Below are 21,054 nucleotides of genomic sequence, written 5' to 3' on the forward strand. Positions count from 1 at the left end.
CTCTAGTTTTCTTTTAATGTCTTTATCCAGTCTTGTTATCAAAATAGCACGGGCTTCATAAAGTGAGTTAGAAGGAAATCACCCCTCTTCAGTTTTCTTTTCCTTTTTTTTTTTTTTTAAAGATTTTATTTATTTATTCATGAGAGACAGAGAGGGAGGCAGAGGCAGACTTCCCGAGGAGCAGGGATCCTGATGTGGGCCTTGATCCCAGGACCCTGGGATCATGACCTGAGCCGAAGGCAGACTCTTAACCAACTGAACCACCCAGGCGCCCTCCTTCTTCAGTTTTCTTGAAGGATTTGTGTAATATTGATATTATTCCTTCTAAAATGTTTGGTACAATTCACCAGTGAAGCTGTTTGGGCTTGGATATTCTTTGCAGGAAGGTTTTTAATTACAAATTTATTTTCTTTATTAAACATAGGCGTATTCAGGTTATGTATTTCTTCTTGAGGAGATACTTGTATTTGTTAAGGGCTTTGTCCATTTCATTTGTTTTGTCGAATGATTTCTTTTTTATCCTTTTAGTATCTCTAGTATCAGCAGTGATATTCTCTCTTTCATTTCTGATATTGGTAATATGTATCTTCTCTTTTTTTTTTTTTCCCCAAAGTAATCTGGCTACCGGTTTTTATATACTTCATTGATCTTCTCAGAGAGCCAGCTTTTTGTTTTACAGATTTCCCCCCGCCGCACCCCACCAGCCCAATTTGTTTTTTTTATCCTTGATTTCTGCCTTCTTCTTTATTATTTTTTTTCTCCTGCTTGTTTTGGGTTTCATTTGCTTTTCTTTTCCTATTTCCTAAGGTAAGAGCTGAATTCCCATTGATTTAAGAACTGCCCTCCTTCCTAATTTAGGTGTTCATTGCTGTAAATTCCCCTCTAAGTACTACTTAAACTACAGCCCACAAATTTTTATATGTTGTGTTTTTATTTTCAGTTGAAAATATTTTCTGATTTGCTTTTGATTTCTTCTTTGATCCAACTGTTATTTAGGAGTGTATAATCTAGTTTTCAAATATTTGGAGATTTTCCAGATATTTTTCTGTCACTGATTTCTCATTTAATTCCATCATCATAATTCCATCAACATTAATTAACTTGAATTGTTATACATTTATTGAGACATACTTTTTGGCCCACAATATAGTCTGTGAGGATGTTCTATAAATGTTAGATCAGGTTGGTTGATAGTGTTCAAGTCACCTATATCTTAGCTGATTTTCTATTGAGAAAAACATATTAAATCTTTGGCTATAATTGTGTGTTTGTCTCTTTTTCCTTGCAGTTCTATCCATTTTTGCTTCATGTATCATAATGCTACCTTTTTAAGTTTTATACATTTTTAGGAATTTTATGTCTTGATTAATTTATTCCTTTACGGGATGCCTGCGTGGCTCAGTAGGTTGAGCGTCTGCCTTTGGTTTGGGTCATGATCCCAGGGTTCTGGGATCGATTCCTGCGTCGGGGTCCTTGCTCAGTAGGGAGCCTGCTTCTCCCTCTGCCTCCTGCACCCCCTGGTTGTGCTCTCTCTCTCTCTCTGTCAAATAAATAAATACAATTTTTAAAAAAATTTATTCCTTTACTATTATGAAATAACTTTATCTGTGATAATATTCTTTGCTCTGAGATCTTTTTGATTTTAATATAGCCACACCAACTTTCTTTGGATTATTGATAGAATTACATATCTTTTTTTATCCTTTTATTATTTTTTAAAGATTTTATTTTTAAGTGATCTCTGCATCTAATGTGGGGCTCGAATTTACAACCCCAAAATCAAGAGTTGCATGCTCTACCGACTGAGCCAGCCAGACACCCCTTATCCTTTTATCTTTAACATATTTGTGTTTTTATGTTTAAATTGTATTTCATGAAGGCAGCATTTGTCAAGTCTTGCTTTTTTATCCAATCTGACAATCTCTGCCTTTTAGTGGAGGGGCTTTGAACATTATGTTTTATGTACATAGATTATGGATTTGGTTAAATCCATCATCTTGATTTCTTTTCTTATTTTGTTCTTTATTCTCTTTTTTTTTTCTGTCTTATTTTGAACCTTTTTCCTGCTTTAAAAAAAACTATATTGATATAATTCACATACCATTAATTAACTCACCATTTTAGAGTGTACCATTCAATGGGATTTTTTTTTTTTTTTTTTAGTTTGTTCATTTTTCTCTAAACATTCAGCCCTAGGAAACAGGTAGTTTACTTTCAGTCTGTATAGATTTTCTTATTCTGGATATTTGAGATAAATGGAGTCATGCAATATGTGGTGTTTTGTGATTGCCTTCTTTCACTTAGTGTAATGTTTTCAAAGTTCACCCATCTTGTAGCTTATTTTAGGTGATATTATGCCACCTTATGTATAGTATAAAGCCTTTCAATAGTTTACTTTCATTTCTTTCTTCTCAACCTTTGTGTTATTGTTATAAATTTTATTTGTACATGTGTTAAAAACTCTGTAGTACGTGGAATTTATTTTTCTTAAAAAAGCAATTATCCTTTAAAGATATTTAAATAGTAAAAAATCTTATATATTTACTATTTCTGGTCCTCTTGATTCCTATGGTAGATTCATAGTTCCATCTGGTATCATTTTCCTTTGCGTGAAGGAAAGGAAATTGTTTTTAACATTTATTGTAATGTAGGTCTTTAGTTTATGTATGTTTGAGAAAGTGTTTATTTCTCTTCCATTATTAAAAAATATTTATTCTGGGTATAGAATTCTAGTTTGACAGGTTGTTTTTTTGTTTTGTTTTGTTTTTTAAATCTATACATTTTATTTTTTTAAATTTTTTATTGTTATGTTAATCACCATACATTACATCATTAGTTTTTGATGTAGTGTTCCATGATTCATTCTTTGTGCATAACACCCAGTGCTCCATGCAGAACGTGCCCTCTTTAATACCCATCACCAGGCTAACCCATCCTCTCTCCCCCCTCCCCTCTCCCCTCTAGAATCCTCAGTTTGTTTTTCAGAGTCCATCATATCTCATGGTTCACGTCTTCCCCTCCGATTCCCCCCCTTCATTCTTCCCCTCCTGCTATCTTCTTTTTTTTTTTCTTAACATATATTGCATTATTTGTTTCAGAGGTACAGATCTGTGATTCAACAGTCTTGCACAATTCACAGCGCTCACCATAGCACATACCCTCTCCAGTGTTTATCACCCAGCCACCCCATCCCTCCCACCCCAGCCCCCACTCCAGCAACCCTCAGTTTGTTTCCTGAGATTAAGAATTCCTCATATCAGTGAGGTCGTATGACACATGTCTTTCTGTGATTGACTTATTTCGCTCAGCATAACACCCTCCAGTTCTATCCACGTTGTTGCAAATGGCAAGATCTCATTCCTTTTGATGGCTGCATAATATTCCATTGTATATATATATACCACATCTTCTTTATCCATTCATCTGTCGATGGACATCTTGGCTCTTTCCACATTTTGGCTATTGTGGACATTGCTGCTATAAACATTGGGGTGCACATACCCCTTTGGATCCCTCCATTTGTATCTTTGGGGTAAATACCCAGTAGTGCAATTGCTAGATCATATGGTAGCTCTATTTTCAACTTTTTGAGGACCCTCCATACTGTTTTCCAGAGTGGCTGCACCAGCTTGCATTCCCACCAACAGTGTAGGAGGGTTCCCCTTTCTCCACATCTCCGCCAACATCTGTCGTTTCCTGACTTGTTAATTTTAGCCATTCTGACGGGTGTGAGGTGGTATCTCATTGAAGTTTTGATTTGGATTTCCCTGATGTCGAGTGATGTTGAGCACTTTTTCATGTGTCTGTTGGCCATTTGGATGTCTTCTTTGGCAAAATGTCTGTTCATGTCTTCTGTCCATTTCTTGATCGGATTCTTTGTTCTTTGGGTGTTGAGTTTGATAAGTTCTTTATAGATTTTGGATACTAGCCCTTTATCTGATATGTCATTTGCAAATATCTTCTCCCATTCTGTTGGTTGTCTTTTGGTTTTCTTGACTGTTTCTTTTGCTGTGCAGAAGCTTTTTATTTTGATGAAGTCCCAATAGTTCATTTTTGCCCTTGCTTCCCTTGCCTTTGGCGATGTTTCTAGGAAGAAGTTGTTGCGGCTGAGGTCGAAGAGGTTGCTGCCTGTGTTCTCCTTTAGGATTTTGATGGACTTCTGTCTCACATTTAGGTCTTTCAACCATTTTGAGTCTATTTTTGTGTGCGGTGTAAGGAAATGGTCCAGTTTCATTCTTCTGCATGTGGCTGTCCAATTTTCCCAATTTGTTGGGAGAGACTGTCTTTTTTCCATTTGTTGAAGAGACTGTCTTTTTTCCAAGGGACATTCTTTCCTGCTTTGTTGAAGATTAGTTGACCATATAGTTGAGGGTCCATGTCTGGGCTCTCTATTCTGTTCCATTGATCTATGTGTCTGTTTTTGTGCCAGTACCATACTGTCTTGATGATGACAGCTTTGTAATAGAGCTTGAAGTCTGGAATTGTGATGCCCCAGCTTTGCTTTTCTTTTTCAACATTCCTCTGGCTATTCAGGGTCTTTTCTGGTTCCATACAAATTTTAGGATTATTTGTTCCCTTTCTTTGAAAAAAGTGGATGGTATTTTGATGGGAATTGCATTGAATGTGTAGATTGCTCTAGGTAGGATTGACATCTTCACAATATTTGTTCTTCTAATCCATGAGCATGGAATGTTTTTCAATTTCTTTGTGTCTTCCTCAATTTCTTTCATGAGTATTTTATAGTTTTCTGAGTACAGATCCTTTGCCTCTTTGGTTAGATTTATTCCCAGGTATCTTAAGGTTTTGGGTGCAATTGTAAATGGGATCGACTCCTTCATTTCTCTTTCTTCTGTCTTGTTGTTGGTGTATAGGAATGCCACTGATTTCTGTGCATTGATTTTATATCCTGCCACTTTACTGAATTCCTGTATGAGTTCTCGCAGTTCTGGGGTGGAGTCTTTTGGGTTTTCCACATGAAGTATCATATCATCTGCAAAGAGTGAGAGTTTGACTTCTTCTTTGCTGATTTGGATGCCTTTGATTTCTCTTTGTTGTCTGATTTCTGTGCCTAGGACTTCCAATACTATGTTGAATAGCAGTGGTGATAGTGGACATCCCTGCCGTGTTCCTGACCTTAGGGGGAAAGCTCTCAGTTTTTCCCCATTGAGAATGATATTCGCTGTAGGTTTTTCATAGATGGCTTTTATGATCTTGAGGTATGTATCCTCTATGCCTATACTCTGAAGAGTTTTGATCAAGAAAGGATGCTGTGCTTTGTCAAATGCTTTTTTTGCATCTGTTGAGAGGATCATATGATTCTTGTTCTTTCTTTTGTTAATGTATTGTATCACGTTGATTGATTTGCAGATGTTGAACCAACCTTGCAGCCCAGGGATAAATCCCACTTGGTCGTGGTGAATAATCCTTTTAATGTACTGTTGGATCCTATTGGCTAGTATTTTGGTGAGAATTTTTGCATCCATGTTCATCAAGGATATTGGTCTGTAGTTCTCCTTTTTGATGGGGTCTTTGTCTGGTTTTGGGATCAAGGTAATGGTGGCCTCATAAAACGAGTTTGGAATTTTTCCTTCCATTTTTATTTTTTGGAACAGTTTCAGAAGAATAGGTACTAATTCTTCTTGAAATGTTTGGTAGAATTCCCCTGGGAAGCCATCTGGCCCTGGGCTTTTGTTTGTTGGGAGATTTTTGATGACTGCTTCAATTTCCTTAGTGGTTATACGTCTGTTCAGGTTTTCTATTTCTTCCTGGTTCAGTTTTGGTAGTTGATACATCTCTAGGAATGCATCCATTTCTTCCAGGTTATCTAATTTGCTGGCATAGAGTTGCTCATAATATGTTCCTTATAATTGTTTGTATTTCTTTGGTGTTGGTTGTGAGCTCTCCTCTTTCATTCATGATTTTGTTGATTTGGGTCATTTCTCTTTTCTTTTTGATAAGTCTGGCCAGGGGTTTATCAATCTTGTTAATTCTTTCAAAGAACCAGCTCCTAGTTTTGTTGATCTGTTCTACTATTCTTTTGGTTTCTATTTCATTGATTTCTGCTCTGATCTTTATTATTTCTCTTCTCCTGCTGGGTTTAGGCTTTATTTGCTGTTCTTTCTCCACCTCCTTTAGGTGGAGGGTTAGGTTGTGTACTTGAGACCTTTCTTGTTTCTTGAGAAAGGCTTGTATTGCTATATACTTTCCTCTTAGGACTGCCTTTGCTGCATCCCAAAGATTTTGAGCAGTTGCGTTTTCATTTTCATTGGTTTCCATGAATTTTTTTAATTCTTCTTTAATTTCCTGGTTGACCCATTCATTCTTCAGTAGGATGCTCTTTAGCCTCCATGTATTTGAGTTCTTTCCGACTTTCCTCTTGTGATTGAGTTCTAGTTTCAAAGCATTGTGGTCTGAAAATAGGCAGGGAATGATCCCAGTCTTTTGGTACCGGTTGAGACCTGATTTATGACCTAGGATGTGATGGATTCTGGAGAATGTTCCATGGGCACTAGAGAAGAATGTGTATTCTGTTGCTTTGGGATGGAATGTTCTGAATATGTCTGTGAAGTCCATGTGGTCCAGTGTGTCATTTAAAGTCTTTATTTCCTTGTTGATCTTTTGCTTAGATGATCTGTCCATTTCAGTGAGGGGGGTGTTAAAGTCCCCCACTATTATTGTATTGATGTCAATGTGTTTCTTTGCTTTTGTTATTAATTGGCTTATATAATTGGCTGCTCCCATGTTAGGGGCATAGATATTTACAATTGTTAGATCTTCTTGTTGGATAGACCCTTTAAGTAGGATATAGTGTCCTTCTTCATCTCTTATTACAGTCTTTGGTTTAAAATCTAATTTGTCTGATATAAGGATTACCACCCCAGCTTTCTTTTGGTGTCCATTAGCATGGTAATGGTTTTCCACCCCCTCACTTTCAATCTGGGGGTGTCTTCAGGTCTAAAATGAGTCTCTTGCAGACAGCATATCGATGGATCTTGTTTTTTATTTTATTTATTTATTTATTTATTTTTTAAAGATTTTATTTATTTTTCAACAGAGAGAGAGAGACAGTGAGAGAGGGAACACAAGCAGGGGGAGTGGGAGAGGGAGAAGCAGGCTTCCCGCTGAGCAGGGAGCCCGATGCGGGGCTCGATCCCAGGATCCTGGGATCATGACCTGAGCTGAAGGCAGACGCTTAACGACTGAGCCACCGAGGCGCCCCCGATGGATCTTGTTTTTTAATCCAATCTGATAACCTGTGTCTTTTGATTGGGGCATTTAGCCCATTTACATTCAGGGTAACTATTGAAAGATATGAATTTAGTGCCATTGTATTGCCTGTAAGGTGACTGTTACTGTATATTGTCTGTGTTCCTTTCTGGTCTATGTTGCCTTTAGGCTCTCTCTTTGCTTAGAGGACCCCTTTCAAGATTTCTTGTAGGGCTGGTTTCGTGTTTGTAAGTTCCTTTAGTTTTTGTTTGTCCTGGAAGCTTTTTATCTCTCCTTCTATTTTCAATGACAGCCTAGCTGGATATAGTATTCTTGGCTGTATATTTTTCTCATTTAGTGCTCTGAATATATCATGGCAGTCCTTTCTGGCCGCCAGGTCTCTGTGGATAGGTCTGTTGCCAATCTAATGTTTCTACCATTGTAGGTTACATATCTCTTCTCCCGAGCTGCTTTCAGGATTTTCTCTTTGTCTCTGAGACTCGTAAGTTTTACTATTAGATGTCGGGGTGTTGACCTATTTTTATTGATTTTGAGAGTGGTTCTCTGTGCTTCCTGGATTTTGATGCCTGTTTCCTTCCCCAAATTAGGGAAATTCTTTGCTATAATTTGCTCCAATATACCTTCTGCCCCTCTCTCTCTTCTTCTTCTGGGATCCCAATTATTCTAATGTTGTTTCATCTTATGGTATCGCTTATCTCTCGAATTCTGCCCTCGTGATCCAGTAGTTGTTTATCTCTCTTTTTCTCAGCTTCTTTATTTTCCATCATTTGGTCTTTTATATCACTGATTCCCTCTTCTGCCTCATTTATCCTAGCAGTTAGCGCCCCCATGTTTGATTGCACCTCATTAATAGCCTTTTTGATTTCGACTTGGTTAGATTTTAGTTCTTTTATTTCTCCAGGAAGGGTTTCTCTAATAACTTCCATGCTTTTTTCAAGCCCAGCTAGTATCTTTAAAGTGATGATTCTGAACTCTAGATCCGACATCGTACTAATGTCCATATTGAGTAGGTCCCTGGCAGTCGGTACTACCTCTTGGTCTTTTTGTTGAGGTGATTTTTTCTGTCTTGTCATTTTGTGCAGAGGAGAATAGATTAATGAGAGAACAAAATGCTAACAGGGTAACAATGTCCCCAGAAAATATACCTTAAACAAATCAGAAAAGACCTGGGGCTGGGGGAAAAGAAAGGGAAAAAAAGAAAAAAGAAAAAGATAAAAACAAACAAAAACAGAACAAAACAAAAAAACCCAGAATATGATCAAATATGATCAGGCTGGTGCATAGATCAGTGCCACACACTAGATTTTCGGTGTATTTGGTCTGTTAGAAGAGAAAGTGCCTCCCAAAATTTTAAAGAAAGAAAAACTTATATATGTACAAAAATAAGGGTTGATATGATGAAGGGATGGAATATGACTGTAAAGATGAAAATTACAAAAAATTTTATAAAAGGAATTGATAAGGAGTTGTTTGAAAAAAGAAGAGGATTTAAAAAAAAAAGAAAAAAGGGAGAGAATGTAATTAGACAGGAGAGTAGAACAAAAGCATACACTAGAGATTTAGGGTATTGTTTGATCTGTTAGAAGAAACTATCTCAAAATTTTAAAGAGAGAACAATTTATATATATATGCCAAAAATGAAGGTAACTACTATGAAGGGATAGAATATGATTCTAGAAATGAAAAATAAAAATCTTTTTTAAAAAAGGGATTGATAAGATGTTGGGTGAAAAAGGGAAAAAGAAAAATCTAAAAAAAAAAAAGTTAAAAAAAAAATTAACTTTGAAAGACTAAAGAATCATGGTAAAAAAGCCATGGATTCTATGTGCGGTATTCCCCTAGCGCTGGAGTTCTGCCGTTCTCATTGATTGGTAAACTTGGTCTTGGCTGGCTGTTCTCGCTGATCTTCTAGGGGAGGGGCCTGTTGCCGTGGTTCCCAAATGTCTTTGCCGGAGGCAGAATTGCTCCACCCTTGCCGGTCCGGGCTAAGTAATCTGCTCGGGTTTGCCCTCAGGAGCTTTTGTTCCTGCAAGCTTTCCGTACAGCTTTGGAGGCCAAGAGTGAAAATGGCGGCCTCCCAATCTCCGCCCCAGAGGAGTTGAGACCTCGGGGCCCCACTCCTCAGTGAGCCCCCAGAGAAAAGCAGTCAGTCATTCCCATCTCCCCAGTCTCTGGCTGCACTCTGTGCTCACTCGGCCTCTGACCGAGCGTTTCTATCTCTGGCACCCGACTCGGTGTGGAGTCTCCAAACCCAGCAGATCCCTGCGGTGCGCTCCCGTGCTTGTTTTGTTTTTTTACTTTCAGCACTTTAAAAATTTGGCTCCACTGTCTTCTTGGTTATATTATTTCCAAGGAGGCATCTGCTGTTACTCTTCTCTTTCTTTTCTGGTAGTTGGTATTTCTTTTTTTGGCTGGTTTTAAAGATTTTTACCTTTATGAAATTATTTAGCGTTTTTTATGCTTAGGTTCATATATCTTCTTGGATTTGTAGCTTTATGGTTTTCATCTAAAATTTGGAAAAATTCTGACCAAGTATTTTTCCTTCTCTTAGCCCTATATCCTTTTCTGTCCTCTCCAATTACATGATTAGTTGACTCCAGTTACATGTATATTTGGCTGCTTAAACTTGTACCAGTTTTTTGTTTTCTTTTTTTTTTGTTTTATTTTGAGTAGTTTCTTTTGCTGTGTCTTAAAGTTCACTAATGTTTTCTTGTTCATTGTTTTATCTGCTTCTAATCCATTCCCAGGTATTTTTCACTTCTAGAATTTCAGTTTGGGGTTTTTTTTCCTAGAATTTCAATTTGGGTCATTTTTATGTCTTCCTTGTCTCTGCCTAAATTTTTGAGCATCTGGAATACAGGTATGATAATTGTTTTAATATTCTTTTCTGATAATTCTTAACATCTGGATCAGTTTTGATCGATTTTTTTTTTTTCCTTTTCATTATGGGTCATTTTTCTCATCTTTTTATGCATGATAATGTTTGATTGTATGCCAGAAATGATGAATATCACTTTTACTTTGTTGGGTGGTGGATGCATATATATTCTTAGAAATATTCTTGAGGTTTGTTTTGGGATGCAGTTAAGTAATGTAGACACGTCTTGATCTTATGTGGATTGCTTTTAAGGTTTTTAGGCAGGACCAAAGCAGTGTTTAGTTGTCTGCTAAGTATTTCTGCTAAGTAACTTTTTGAGTCCTCAACCCACTGCCCTTGAATTGTGAGGTTTTTCACTCTGGCTGGTGGGAATAAGCACTATTTCTGTTTCTTTATGAGTGCCAAGTATTGTTTCCTCTAATACTTTTGGTTGTTTCTTTCCTTAGACGGGTATTTTCCTTGCATGCATTTGCATATCAGTACTATACTGAATACTCAAGAGAGTTCCTCTGCAGATCTGCACAGTTCTTTCTGTGCATTTCTCTCCTTTCTAGTACTCTATCCTATGAACTCTAACTCCTGTTTTCTCTCCAGGCTCTAAGCTTTATGTCTTTAACTCAGATGCAGCCTTAGTTCCACTCCACACACTGCAGTGTAGAGACTCTCAATGCAGTAAAGTGTGTAACCAGAGGGCTCACCTCATTTGTTTCCAGTTTCTCAAGTTGCTGTTCTTTGTTACCTTGTGTCCTGAATGTGATCATTACATATGTTCTGAGTGGTTTTGGGGTAAACCCTTCTTGACTGGAAGCACGTTTTAATTTTTTTAAAATAGGCTTTATTGTTTTGAGCAGTTTTAGGTTCACAACAAAATAGAGTACAAAGTACAGAGAGTTTTCATATAAATCCTACCCCTGCATATGTATAGCCTCTCCTGCTATCAGCATCCCAGAGTTGTCCGTTTGTTATAATCCGTGAACTTAGATTGAGAGATCATTATCACCCCAAGTCCATAGTGTCCATTAGGGTTCACTCTTGGTGTTGTACATTCTGTGGGTTTTGACAAATCTGTAATGACATGTATCCACCATTATAGTATCATACAGAATAGTTTCATTGCCCTAAAAATCCTCCGTGCTCCCCGTTTATCTCTCTCTCCTTGCTGACCCCTGGCAACCAATGACCTTTTTACTGTCTTCATATTTTTGCCTTTTCCAGAATGTCATATACTTGGAATCATATAGTATGTAGCCTTTTCATTTCACTGGCATTTCACTTAGTAATACGCGTTTAAGTCCTTCTCATGGCTTGATAGCGTATTTCTTTTTAGTGCTGAATAATATTCCGTTGTCTGGATGTACTGCAGTTTGTTTATCCATTCATTTATTGAAGACATCTTAGTTGCTTCCAAATTTTGGCAATTATGAATAAAACTGCTATAAACTTCCATGTGCAGGTTTTTGTGTGGGCATAAATTTTCAACTCATTTGGATAAAAACCAAGGAGCACGCTTGCTGGATTATATGGTAAGAGTCTGTTTAGTTCTGTGAGAAACTGCCAAACTGTCTTCCATAGTGGCTGTACCATTTTGCATTCTCAGTAGGAATCTGTCATTTGACATCCTTGCCAGCATTTGGTGGTGTTAGTGTTCAGGATCTTGGCGATTCTAATAGGTGTGTAGTGGTATCTCATTGTTTTAATTTGCATTTCCCTAATGACATGATGTGGACATCTTTTCATACACTTATTTGCCATCTTTATATCTTTAGTGAGATGTCAGTTCAGATCTTGGCCCATTTTTTAATTGGATTGTTTGTTTTCTTATTGTTAAGTTTTAAGAGTTTTTTGTATATTTTGGATAACAGTCCTTATCACATGTGTCTTTTGCAAATATTGTATTGTCTTCATGGCTTGTTTTCTCATTCCTTTGACATTGTCTTCTGCAGAGTAAAAAATTTTACTTTTAATGACGTCCATCTTATCAGTTGTTTCTTTCATGGATTATGCCTTTGGTGTTGTATCTAGAAAGTCATTACCAAATTCAAAGTCACCTAGGTTTTCTTCTTTGTTATCTTCTAGGAGTTTTAGTCTTGTGTATTTTCCATTTAGGTCAGTGATCCAGTTTGAGTTAATTCTTGTGAAGGGTTTAGGATCTGTGTCTTGATTCGTTTTTTTTTACATGTGGATGTCCAGTTGTTCTAGCATCATTTGTTGAAAAGATTCTTTGCTCCATTGTATTACCTTTGCTTCTTTGTCAAAGATCAGTTTACTGTATTTATGTGGGTTTATTTCTGGGCTCTCTTTAATGTTCCATTGATCTATTTTTCCTGTTCTTTCACCAGTACCACACTGTCTTGATTGCTGTAGCTTTATAGTAAATCTTGAAGTCGGAACTATCAGTCCTCTGGCTTTGTTCTTCTTCAATATTGTGTGGCTATTCTGGGTCTTCTACCTCTCTCTGTAAACTTTAAAATCAATTTGTCAGTAACCACAAATAACTTGCTGGGATTTTGATTGTGATTGTGTTGAATCTTTAGATCACGTAAGGTAGGACTGACATTTTAACAATATTGATTTTCCTGTCCATGAACATGTAACATTTCTCCACTTATTTAGTTTTTTTTTAAAATTTTTTTCATCAGTTTTTTAGTTTATCTCATGTACATTTTATACATATTTTGTTAGATTTTTACCTAATTTTCATTTTTGTGCTAATGTAAATAGTATTGTTTTTAATTTAAAATTCCACTTGTTCACTGCTGGTATATAGGTAAGTGATTGACTTTTGTATGTTAACCTTGTATCCTGTAACTTTGCTTATTAGTTTCAGAAGATTTTTTTTTGTTGTTCAATCTTCGGGGTTTTCTACCTAGATGATTATGTCATCTGCATACCTTTATTTCTTTTTCTTATTGCATAAACTAGGAATCCTAGTACAATGTTGTTGTAAAGGGGTGGTGAGAGGGGACATCCTTGCCTTGTTCCTTATTTTAGTGGGAAAGTTTCATTAATTATGTTAGATGCTTAAATTTTTCAGTGTAGCATGTATCTCCATGTAATAGATTATGTATTACTTATTGTCATACTCTCTTCCCCTAGAATGTCAGTCCTTTAAAGATATCACCATGTCTATTTTTTATCACTGTTGAGTTTCCATCACCTAGTAGAACATATCAGTTAGCAGTGAATATTGATAAATAAAGTACAAATAAATGAATAAATAAGGTCTTTACTTCCTAAATTTGAATGGTGATCATAAGAATACAGAAAGAAATCCCTAAAAAGTATTGTGACAGAATAATTTTAAGACTTTATATGATTAGATGAATAAAAGAAAGAAATTTAAAGCTGATTGGTATTGCTCAGGTTTCTAGCCTAGGGACGACTCTTCATTCAATACACTCTCCTTAGACAATCTCATTTACTCACATGGTTTCAATTTACCAGACTGTTGACTCCCAGATCTCTATCTGTAGTCTGACTCTTGCTTCTCAAAATCGGATGCCTACTGGACATCTCCACTTAGATGTATCATAAGTACATCAATTCAGCATAACCAAAACAAATTCACAATTTTTCTACCCAAACTTACTCCTCCTTTCTGTATTCTCTATCGAAGAAGAGAGGTACTATCATCAAGCTAGAATGCCAAGTGCCGCTTTTGATATCTAAGTCTTTCTCCCTCCATCTAATACATGACAGAATCTTGTTAACCCTCCTTCCTAACATGTTCTTAAATCCATCCAGTTCTCTGTAATCACTGCTTTATCTTAGTTGAGACCATCAACATCACCTAGGTTCATCACGGCGGGATCCTTCCATGCTGTCTTCTTGCTTCCTTTCTCATTCATTCTTTACACCCTAGTCAGAGGAATTTTGTAATTAAAAAAAAAAAAAAAAAAGGAAGCAGCAGACATAGAGAAGCTGAGGTTTAGAGAGTTGGAATGATTTGCCCTTTGATAGAGCCAAGAAGTGGTGGAGCTGGGTGGCAAATTCTGAGTGAGTAGAGCCTGTAGTGACTGACTAGAGCACACTTTCTCAAGCTGCTTCCAGTAATATCAGTGAGTACTTGAGTGGTTTATAGAGCATTTTCAGGTTTTCTTCTCTAATAACTTTTTGAGGTGGAGATTACAATTACTCTCACTTGTTAGATGAGAAAATCGAGAAAGGGAGGATAGGTAACTTACTCAAGGATAAGAAGCTGTTAAGTGGTGGAGTTAATGCTAGAAGTTGGTTTCTGGGGGCGCCTGGGTGGCTCAGTTGTTAAGCATCTGCCTTCGGCTCAGGTCATGATCCCAGGGTCCTGGGGTCGAGCCCCGCATCAGGCTCCCTGCTCCGCGGGAAGCCTGCTTCTCCCTCTCCCATTCCCCCTGCTTGTGTTCCCTCTCTCTCTGTGTCTCTCTCTGTCAAATAAATAAATAAAATCTTAAAAAAAAAAAAAAAAAAGGAAGTTGGTTTCTGGCTCCCAAACCCATAGCAGATATACAGTATACTTTTTAGAGCTTGCTTGTGATTTGATTTGGTCCCAGCACTGTGATCAAGTGTGGGTCAACTTTTTTAAGTTCTCAGCATCTCAATTACTTCATCTGTAAAATGGAGATAATATTTACTATATAGGTTGTAGATGGACACAAAGCATTTATTAGTGTCTGACACATGGGAAGGTCTTAGTTATTGAGATATAGAGATCGCTATATCACTATGTATTGAGATTGCTATTACTAATATTAGCCGGACTTCTTTGTTACTTCAGGCTCTGTGTTACCAAGCAATTAATAGCATCTGCTTCTCATTATTGTATATTCCTTTTTACTGTCCACTTCCCTAAGCGTTGTGAACCTATTTTTCCAACATACCTTTCCTTTAGCTCTTCCTTTATTTGAAGTGCCTCATTTTCTTTTCTCTGCTATTCAGAGTTTTACTATTTTCTTAAGATTTCCACATTCTCGGGGCGCCTGGGTGGCTCAGTCGTTAAGCGTCTGCCTTCAGCTCAGGTCATGAGCCCAGGGTCCTGGGATCAGGCCCCGCATCGGGCTCCCTGCTCGGCGGGGAGTCTGCTTCTCCCTCTGCCTCTGCCTCTCCCCCGGCTTGTGCTCTCTCTGTCTCTCTCTCTGTGTCAAATGAATAAATAAAATCTTAAAAAAAAAAAAAAAAAAAAGATTTCCACATTCTCTGAAATATTCTTGTAATTATTTTAGCTGTGTTAATCTTTTCATTTCTGAACTCTTATAGAACTTCTGTAATTGTACTTTATTTCTAAGTTTTACCTTCCCTGTTTTTCAAATTTATTATAGTGATGAGCATATAATATTTGCTCAGTAAATGTTTATAATTTCTTGAATATAGTATTTGGCAGACGTTATTGAAGAAGTCTTATGTGTCAGTGCTGGGCACACTTCAGTACTTGGGGCATCAGGATGGATAAGCCCTAGTTCCTACCCTCACTACCCTCAAGTAATTCATAATATAGTAGATAAATTATAGCTTATATTTATATAGCACAGCAGTTCTTAACCTCTCTTCTGCTTTCACATCATTCATAATATGTGCAAGTCACTTTCATCATTAATATCTCATTATACACATTCACTAGGGGAGCATTTCCCTCCAGCATTGAGGCTTACTTATTTATAATATTTAAAAATTTTTAAAAGCCCTTCCTCATGTCCTCTCTTATTTAAGTGTCCTAACAAATAGATGAGGTGGGAATTAATGTAGCCATGAATGGAAAGAAAATTGAGATCTAGAGATGCAGATGTTACAGTCCTACCTTTTAAGTGTGAAAAAAATGAGTCTCAAAGAGCTTTTTTAGACTCAGATGGAAAGTTAACAGTAGAGTTGGGACTTAGATTACCTAAATACTGAAACTGAGTTTAGCAATTGAATAAGAAGTTCCTGATGCTAAGCATTGACTTATATTTCTTATTTTAAACTTTATATTGTAGGAATCTTTACACAAATACAAAAAAAAGGAGTATCATGGATCCCCGTATATCGGTCAACCAACTTCCACAATTATCAACATTTTGCTAATGCTGTTTTATATACCCTCATGCTACTTTTTTTCTTTTAAGAGTATTTTAAAGCAAATTCTAATGATATTCTACTCATAAATATTTCAAGATGAACACTGACTTTAAATTTTGTTGAATATAGCTATGGAGAGTACATTAATATTTTTAAAATGCCTTAATTCTCTTTAGAGTGCTTTATTCCATTAGATATATAGTGATGTTCAACAGATTTTCAAATATATCTTTATCTATTTCTATGGAAATGTAAAGTTTTAGGGTGCTATTTCTTAAGGTATAGAAGTAGTTCAATTCTAGAATACTTTCTTGATATAAAATGATTAATGTGACTTGGAGGGGGAAATTTAGCCAAAGGAAACAATTAGCTGATTATGTGCTTCCTATGAGTACTCTTTTTGGAAAATAGGTGCTTTTAGGACACATTTTAATTCTGGAATTTGCTAATGGTTGCAGATATACTTTTTTGGGCTTTTAAACACATTTAAGAAATTTTTGTTAAAATATGTATTTTCTAGTAGGTTTCTTTTTTCTTTTGTCATTCTTTTTCTTTTTCAGAGGAAGAGATATTCCTTCTCTTCTCCAAAATCTAACCCTAACAGCTGTAAACTGGACATTATTTACCTCCCTTGTAGAATTCTGCTGCTTCATTTATCACCTCTTTTTATCTGTATTCTCTTTGTCTCTTCTGTCCTGTCAGCCTGCATGACTTCAAGTCTATCTTATTAAAAGCAATAAAAACAAAACAAACTTCTCTTGATTTTATGTACCAGCTGCCTGTCTGAATGCCTTTGCTGACACTTTGTTGGCCTTAGGGAAAAGCCCAGCTTCTTTAGTATGGATGGAAGGTTCTTTTCTCTTTATCTCCCAGGCATCTTTCCATCCTTGCTACTTATTCCAAATACCATTGATGTTAATTCATAATAGCAATTATAATAAGCTAAATAGTCACAAAGTTGTTAAACTAGCACTTAATTAATACGCAGTACATACCACAGCAGGATTTAGAACCAGAACTCATTCATTCTTGCTCAGTTCAGTTCAACAAAATTCACCAAACATTTAAATTCCTCCTATGTGACAGGTACTATTCTAGTTTCAAAGACTCTGAAATCCATTTGCAATTGAATGTAATATCAGAAGCAATTACAGAGATACTATGTACCTAAATATATAACAGTTTTGTTTGTTGTCAATGAAGTCACTTCTGTAGTATGACAGTGTTAAGATTTATTTGTGATTTTCTGTGCCAAACTATTATGGCCAAGCTATGCTGAAATCATTATCTAATTGTATTTTTAAATTTATCTTTTAGGGACAGTATGGAAATTACCAGCAGTGAAAAAGTACTTACATTCCAATAGCCAGTATCTATTAGCAGCCATATTGTCACCTCAGCACTGTGGACGCCTCTGTGTGAAGAGATCCTTCCATTCCATCTAGTTTTTGGAAAAACCTTGTGGATAAGTGGCTGTTTCCTCAGTAAGCAGCCTTTGTGGCTTAGTTGTAAGGCTTTAGTAGCTAAAAAAAATACTCTTGATTTCACATTTCTACTCTAGATGGCAACATTGGACAGAAAATACAATGACATAACCAATTTGCAATGGTTTGGGAACTGTGTTTCAAATGGACTGTTACAGACTGAAAGGTGTGAACAGCTTTGTATGTTTATGAAGGTTAAGGGAATTTAATACTTTTCCACAGATTCTTTTGTAAGGGGAAGAGGGAAATGTACACTTTTTACAGCAGCAATATTTTGTATATTATGTTTATTTCATGTGGTGAATATGCAAGGCGGTACACTACGCATTGGACAGAATCAGAAATCCTCTGTTAATGTGGATTGGAGCATGGTGGATGCTTGATTGTGTTGGTCTTAAAATGGTATACTATAAAAGATAAAGGTGAGGGAGAAGACAAAGCACACCATATGTCCACTATTATGTTCTTTAGAGGAAATTCAGATCCCTTTTATCTGTTAGATAATCAAGGGCACTGTGATAGTTTTGAGTAAAAAGACATTTTTTTAAAAGCTTTCCAGTTTTGTGGATTAAAACCTTTTTATAAAGATCATTTATAATACAGTTTTAAAATGTGAGGCAGTAAGAATTACTTCATGTGGGATCTGAAGAATCTTGGTAGCAGTTTCATGTAAATGAAGTGGTAATTCTCTCCTAAAATAGCAATAACTGAAAATGGAAGTGTTAATTTTACTTTGTTTGAGTCATCAGGGGACTCAGTAAGTAATATCAAAGCATTTTTTAAATGATATCAAAGAAGAGTCAACATTGATCCAGTAATTTTATTTTTTAACATTAGAAGGACAATTGGTTTATATAATAGAATAGTTCGGGAGACTTTACAAGCCTTTTTTTCAACTTTTTTCCCTGGAAATAATGCCATTTATAAAAGGACGCTTTTAAGTTTTTCCCTTTTTATGTTGGTTAATGTAACACGGAGAGATGTTTAGGAAAATGCTTATTGATGAGGTTTATTCTGGTCTGTATTAAAAGCATAGAGGTTGCATTCTAGATCACTTTGTTTATTAGCGTGACATATTTAATCATATTTGAGACTGTCCTGTGCCTGATTATTTTAGCTAAATTCAGGGATATTGCATTGGGCAGGAAATCATGCATTGACAAGTTCATAACCACAATTATTTAAGCATAATCAGAAAACATCTAGCCCAAAGGTAAGTTGCTCTTTTCATCACAGTTGCCTATGCCCAGGGAATAAGATGTATTCTTTATAATTGAATTGGTTTTTCCCACTTCTAACTGGAAACAAAACAGAAGGGGTGCCATAAATTTGAATAAGCAAAATGTACTGTTCTCATCATACTGTAATCAAAAGGAGGAATTTTAATGTGTTTCTATGTGTGTATGAGAGAGAGAGTGTGTGTGTTTTAAGGTCCGAATAGTTTTTTCAACTTGGTGAGTAGAAAATGGACATCAAGTTTGAACAGATAGAGCATGGACAGCCTTATTGTGATTGAAAATGCTTATAGGTTCTGTGCCAATTTTCCACCACTGTGTACTTTGTTGCTATTTAAAACTGTATCAACTCTAACGGAAGAATAAATTATTTGTGATTTTAATTTTCTCATTTGTTTCTTTAAATTAGATCTCTTTGACTCTCTTGTTTTGTCTGGAGACTTTGCTGTGGGTTTTTTATATAAGTTAGTCTGGTATAAGCAGACTATATTTGTATTCTAGGACTTTATCAAAATTCTCTTGCCATGCCCAAGTTAATTAGAATTAACTGTTCAGTAATCAGCATGTTGTGTGGGCTGTTTGTTATAGAATTCTTTCTCTGAAAATGAAGTCCATGAGGCTGTAATCAAGATGACTGAATTAGATAAATGAGTTGAGGAGACAAAATTGTACTGAACCCAACCTGGTGTAGATATGTTATCTCATTTGAAATAAGCTCAACTGACATTAAGAAATAATTTGTCTTGCCAACCCATCTTCTGTTGTCTTATTCTCCTTTTAATGGAAACTAAAATTGCAATTTTAATAAGCAGAATTTCCTCCAGGACTTTCTTCCTAGAGACTAGTGTATTTGCAAGGTTTAATTGTTTTATAACAGTCCTGTTTCGTAAAAGTTTTTAATTGGTGGTGACAAAAATTACCTTACTCCTTAGATACCTAGTAAGAAGACTGACTATACTGGGAGCTTTCTACCAAATTTGACTTCCCCATATAGACTATATTCCCCAGAACTGAAGTTATTATTTTATCAAAATGTATTATAATGAAGAAATATCATGCCATCCTATAAAATTCTGGAAGCATAACATTACTAAAAAAAGAGCTTGGTTGTTATTGATCAACATTTTAAAATACTTAACTGTACTAGTTTAGTTGTTTAAGAATATATTAGCATTATTCTGTAGAGTTGTGGTGGCACATTGTTTTTGGCACATGTTTTGTTTTTAATTTTTTTAGTGGAATATTCAAACAGATGCCAAAGTAGAGAGGATGTTATAATGAGCCCCATGGACCATTAACCTAACTTAGGTAACTGGTTCACTTAGGAAGCCATGGCTCATCTTGTGTTGTCTATACACCAACCCACAAATGGAAGCAAACACTGTATCCTTGAATTATTTCGCTAAGTACCTCTGAATAAGTATAGTTGACCCTTGAACAACATGGGTTTGAACTGCATAGGTCCACTTACATGTGGATATTTTTTCGATAAACACAGTACTGTGTTATAAGTCTATTTTTTCTTCTTTATGATTTTCTTAACAGTTTTTCTCTAGCTTACTTTATTGTAAGAATAAGTATATAATACATATACAAAATATAATTAACTGTTTATGTTATTGGTAAGGCTGCTGGTCAGTAGTAGGCTATTAGTAGTTAAGTTTTTGGTGAGTAAAAAGTTATACATGGATTTTCAACTATGGTAGGGAATTGGTGCCCCTAACTCTTTTGTTGTTCAAGAGAGTCAACTATACTCTTTTATTTATTTATTTATTTTTTAAAGATTTTATTTATTTATTTGAGAGAGAATGAGACAGAGAGAGAGAGAGCATGAGAGGGGTAAGGATCAGAGGGAGAATGCGGGGCTCGATCCCGGGACTCCAGGATCATGACCTGAGCCAAAGGCAGTCGCTTAACCAACTGAGCCACCCAGGCGCCCCAACTATACTCTTTTAAAAACACTTTGGTACCAGGACTCTTCCTGCTCTTGAAGTTTTGTAATTTCAGTATTAATGATTAGAAACCATCTCAAAATTTGTATGAATAAACCACTGCTTTTTCTTTCACTTAAAAAGGTAATTTGTGTTAAATAATTAAGACAGCAAAAATAGATTACACAAAAAGTGAACATGCCCCATAATTTCATCTCTTAAAGGTACAGTTGTTAAAAGGTTTGATACATTTCTTCCAACTTGATTTTACACAC

At 36.0% G+C, this 21,054-nt stretch overlaps 1 protein-coding gene across 2 annotated transcripts in view; it reads left to right on the plus strand.

Moving 5' to 3' along the window:
* SS18 (SS18 subunit of BAF chromatin remodeling complex) overlaps nt 1-19,231 on the plus strand; it is a 90,022-nt gene extending 70,791 nt beyond the window's left edge. For both annotated transcript variants that reach the window (XM_032421253.1, XM_032421254.1), the window contains one exon: nt 17,447-19,231. In XM_032421253.1, coding sequence (XP_032277144.1) covers nt 17,447-17,473 — 27 coding nt within the window. In that variant the 3' untranslated portion in view covers nt 17,474-19,231. The remainder of the gene's footprint in view (nt 1-17,446) is intronic.
* The last annotated feature ends 1,823 nt before the right edge of the window (nt 19,232-21,054 follow it).

This window comes from Phoca vitulina, unplaced genomic scaffold (genome assembly GCF_004348235.1).
Source record: "Phoca vitulina isolate PV1807 unplaced genomic scaffold, GSC_HSeal_1.0 scaffold24, whole genome shotgun sequence".
NCBI lineage: Eukaryota > Metazoa > Chordata > Mammalia > Carnivora > Phocidae > Phoca > Phoca vitulina.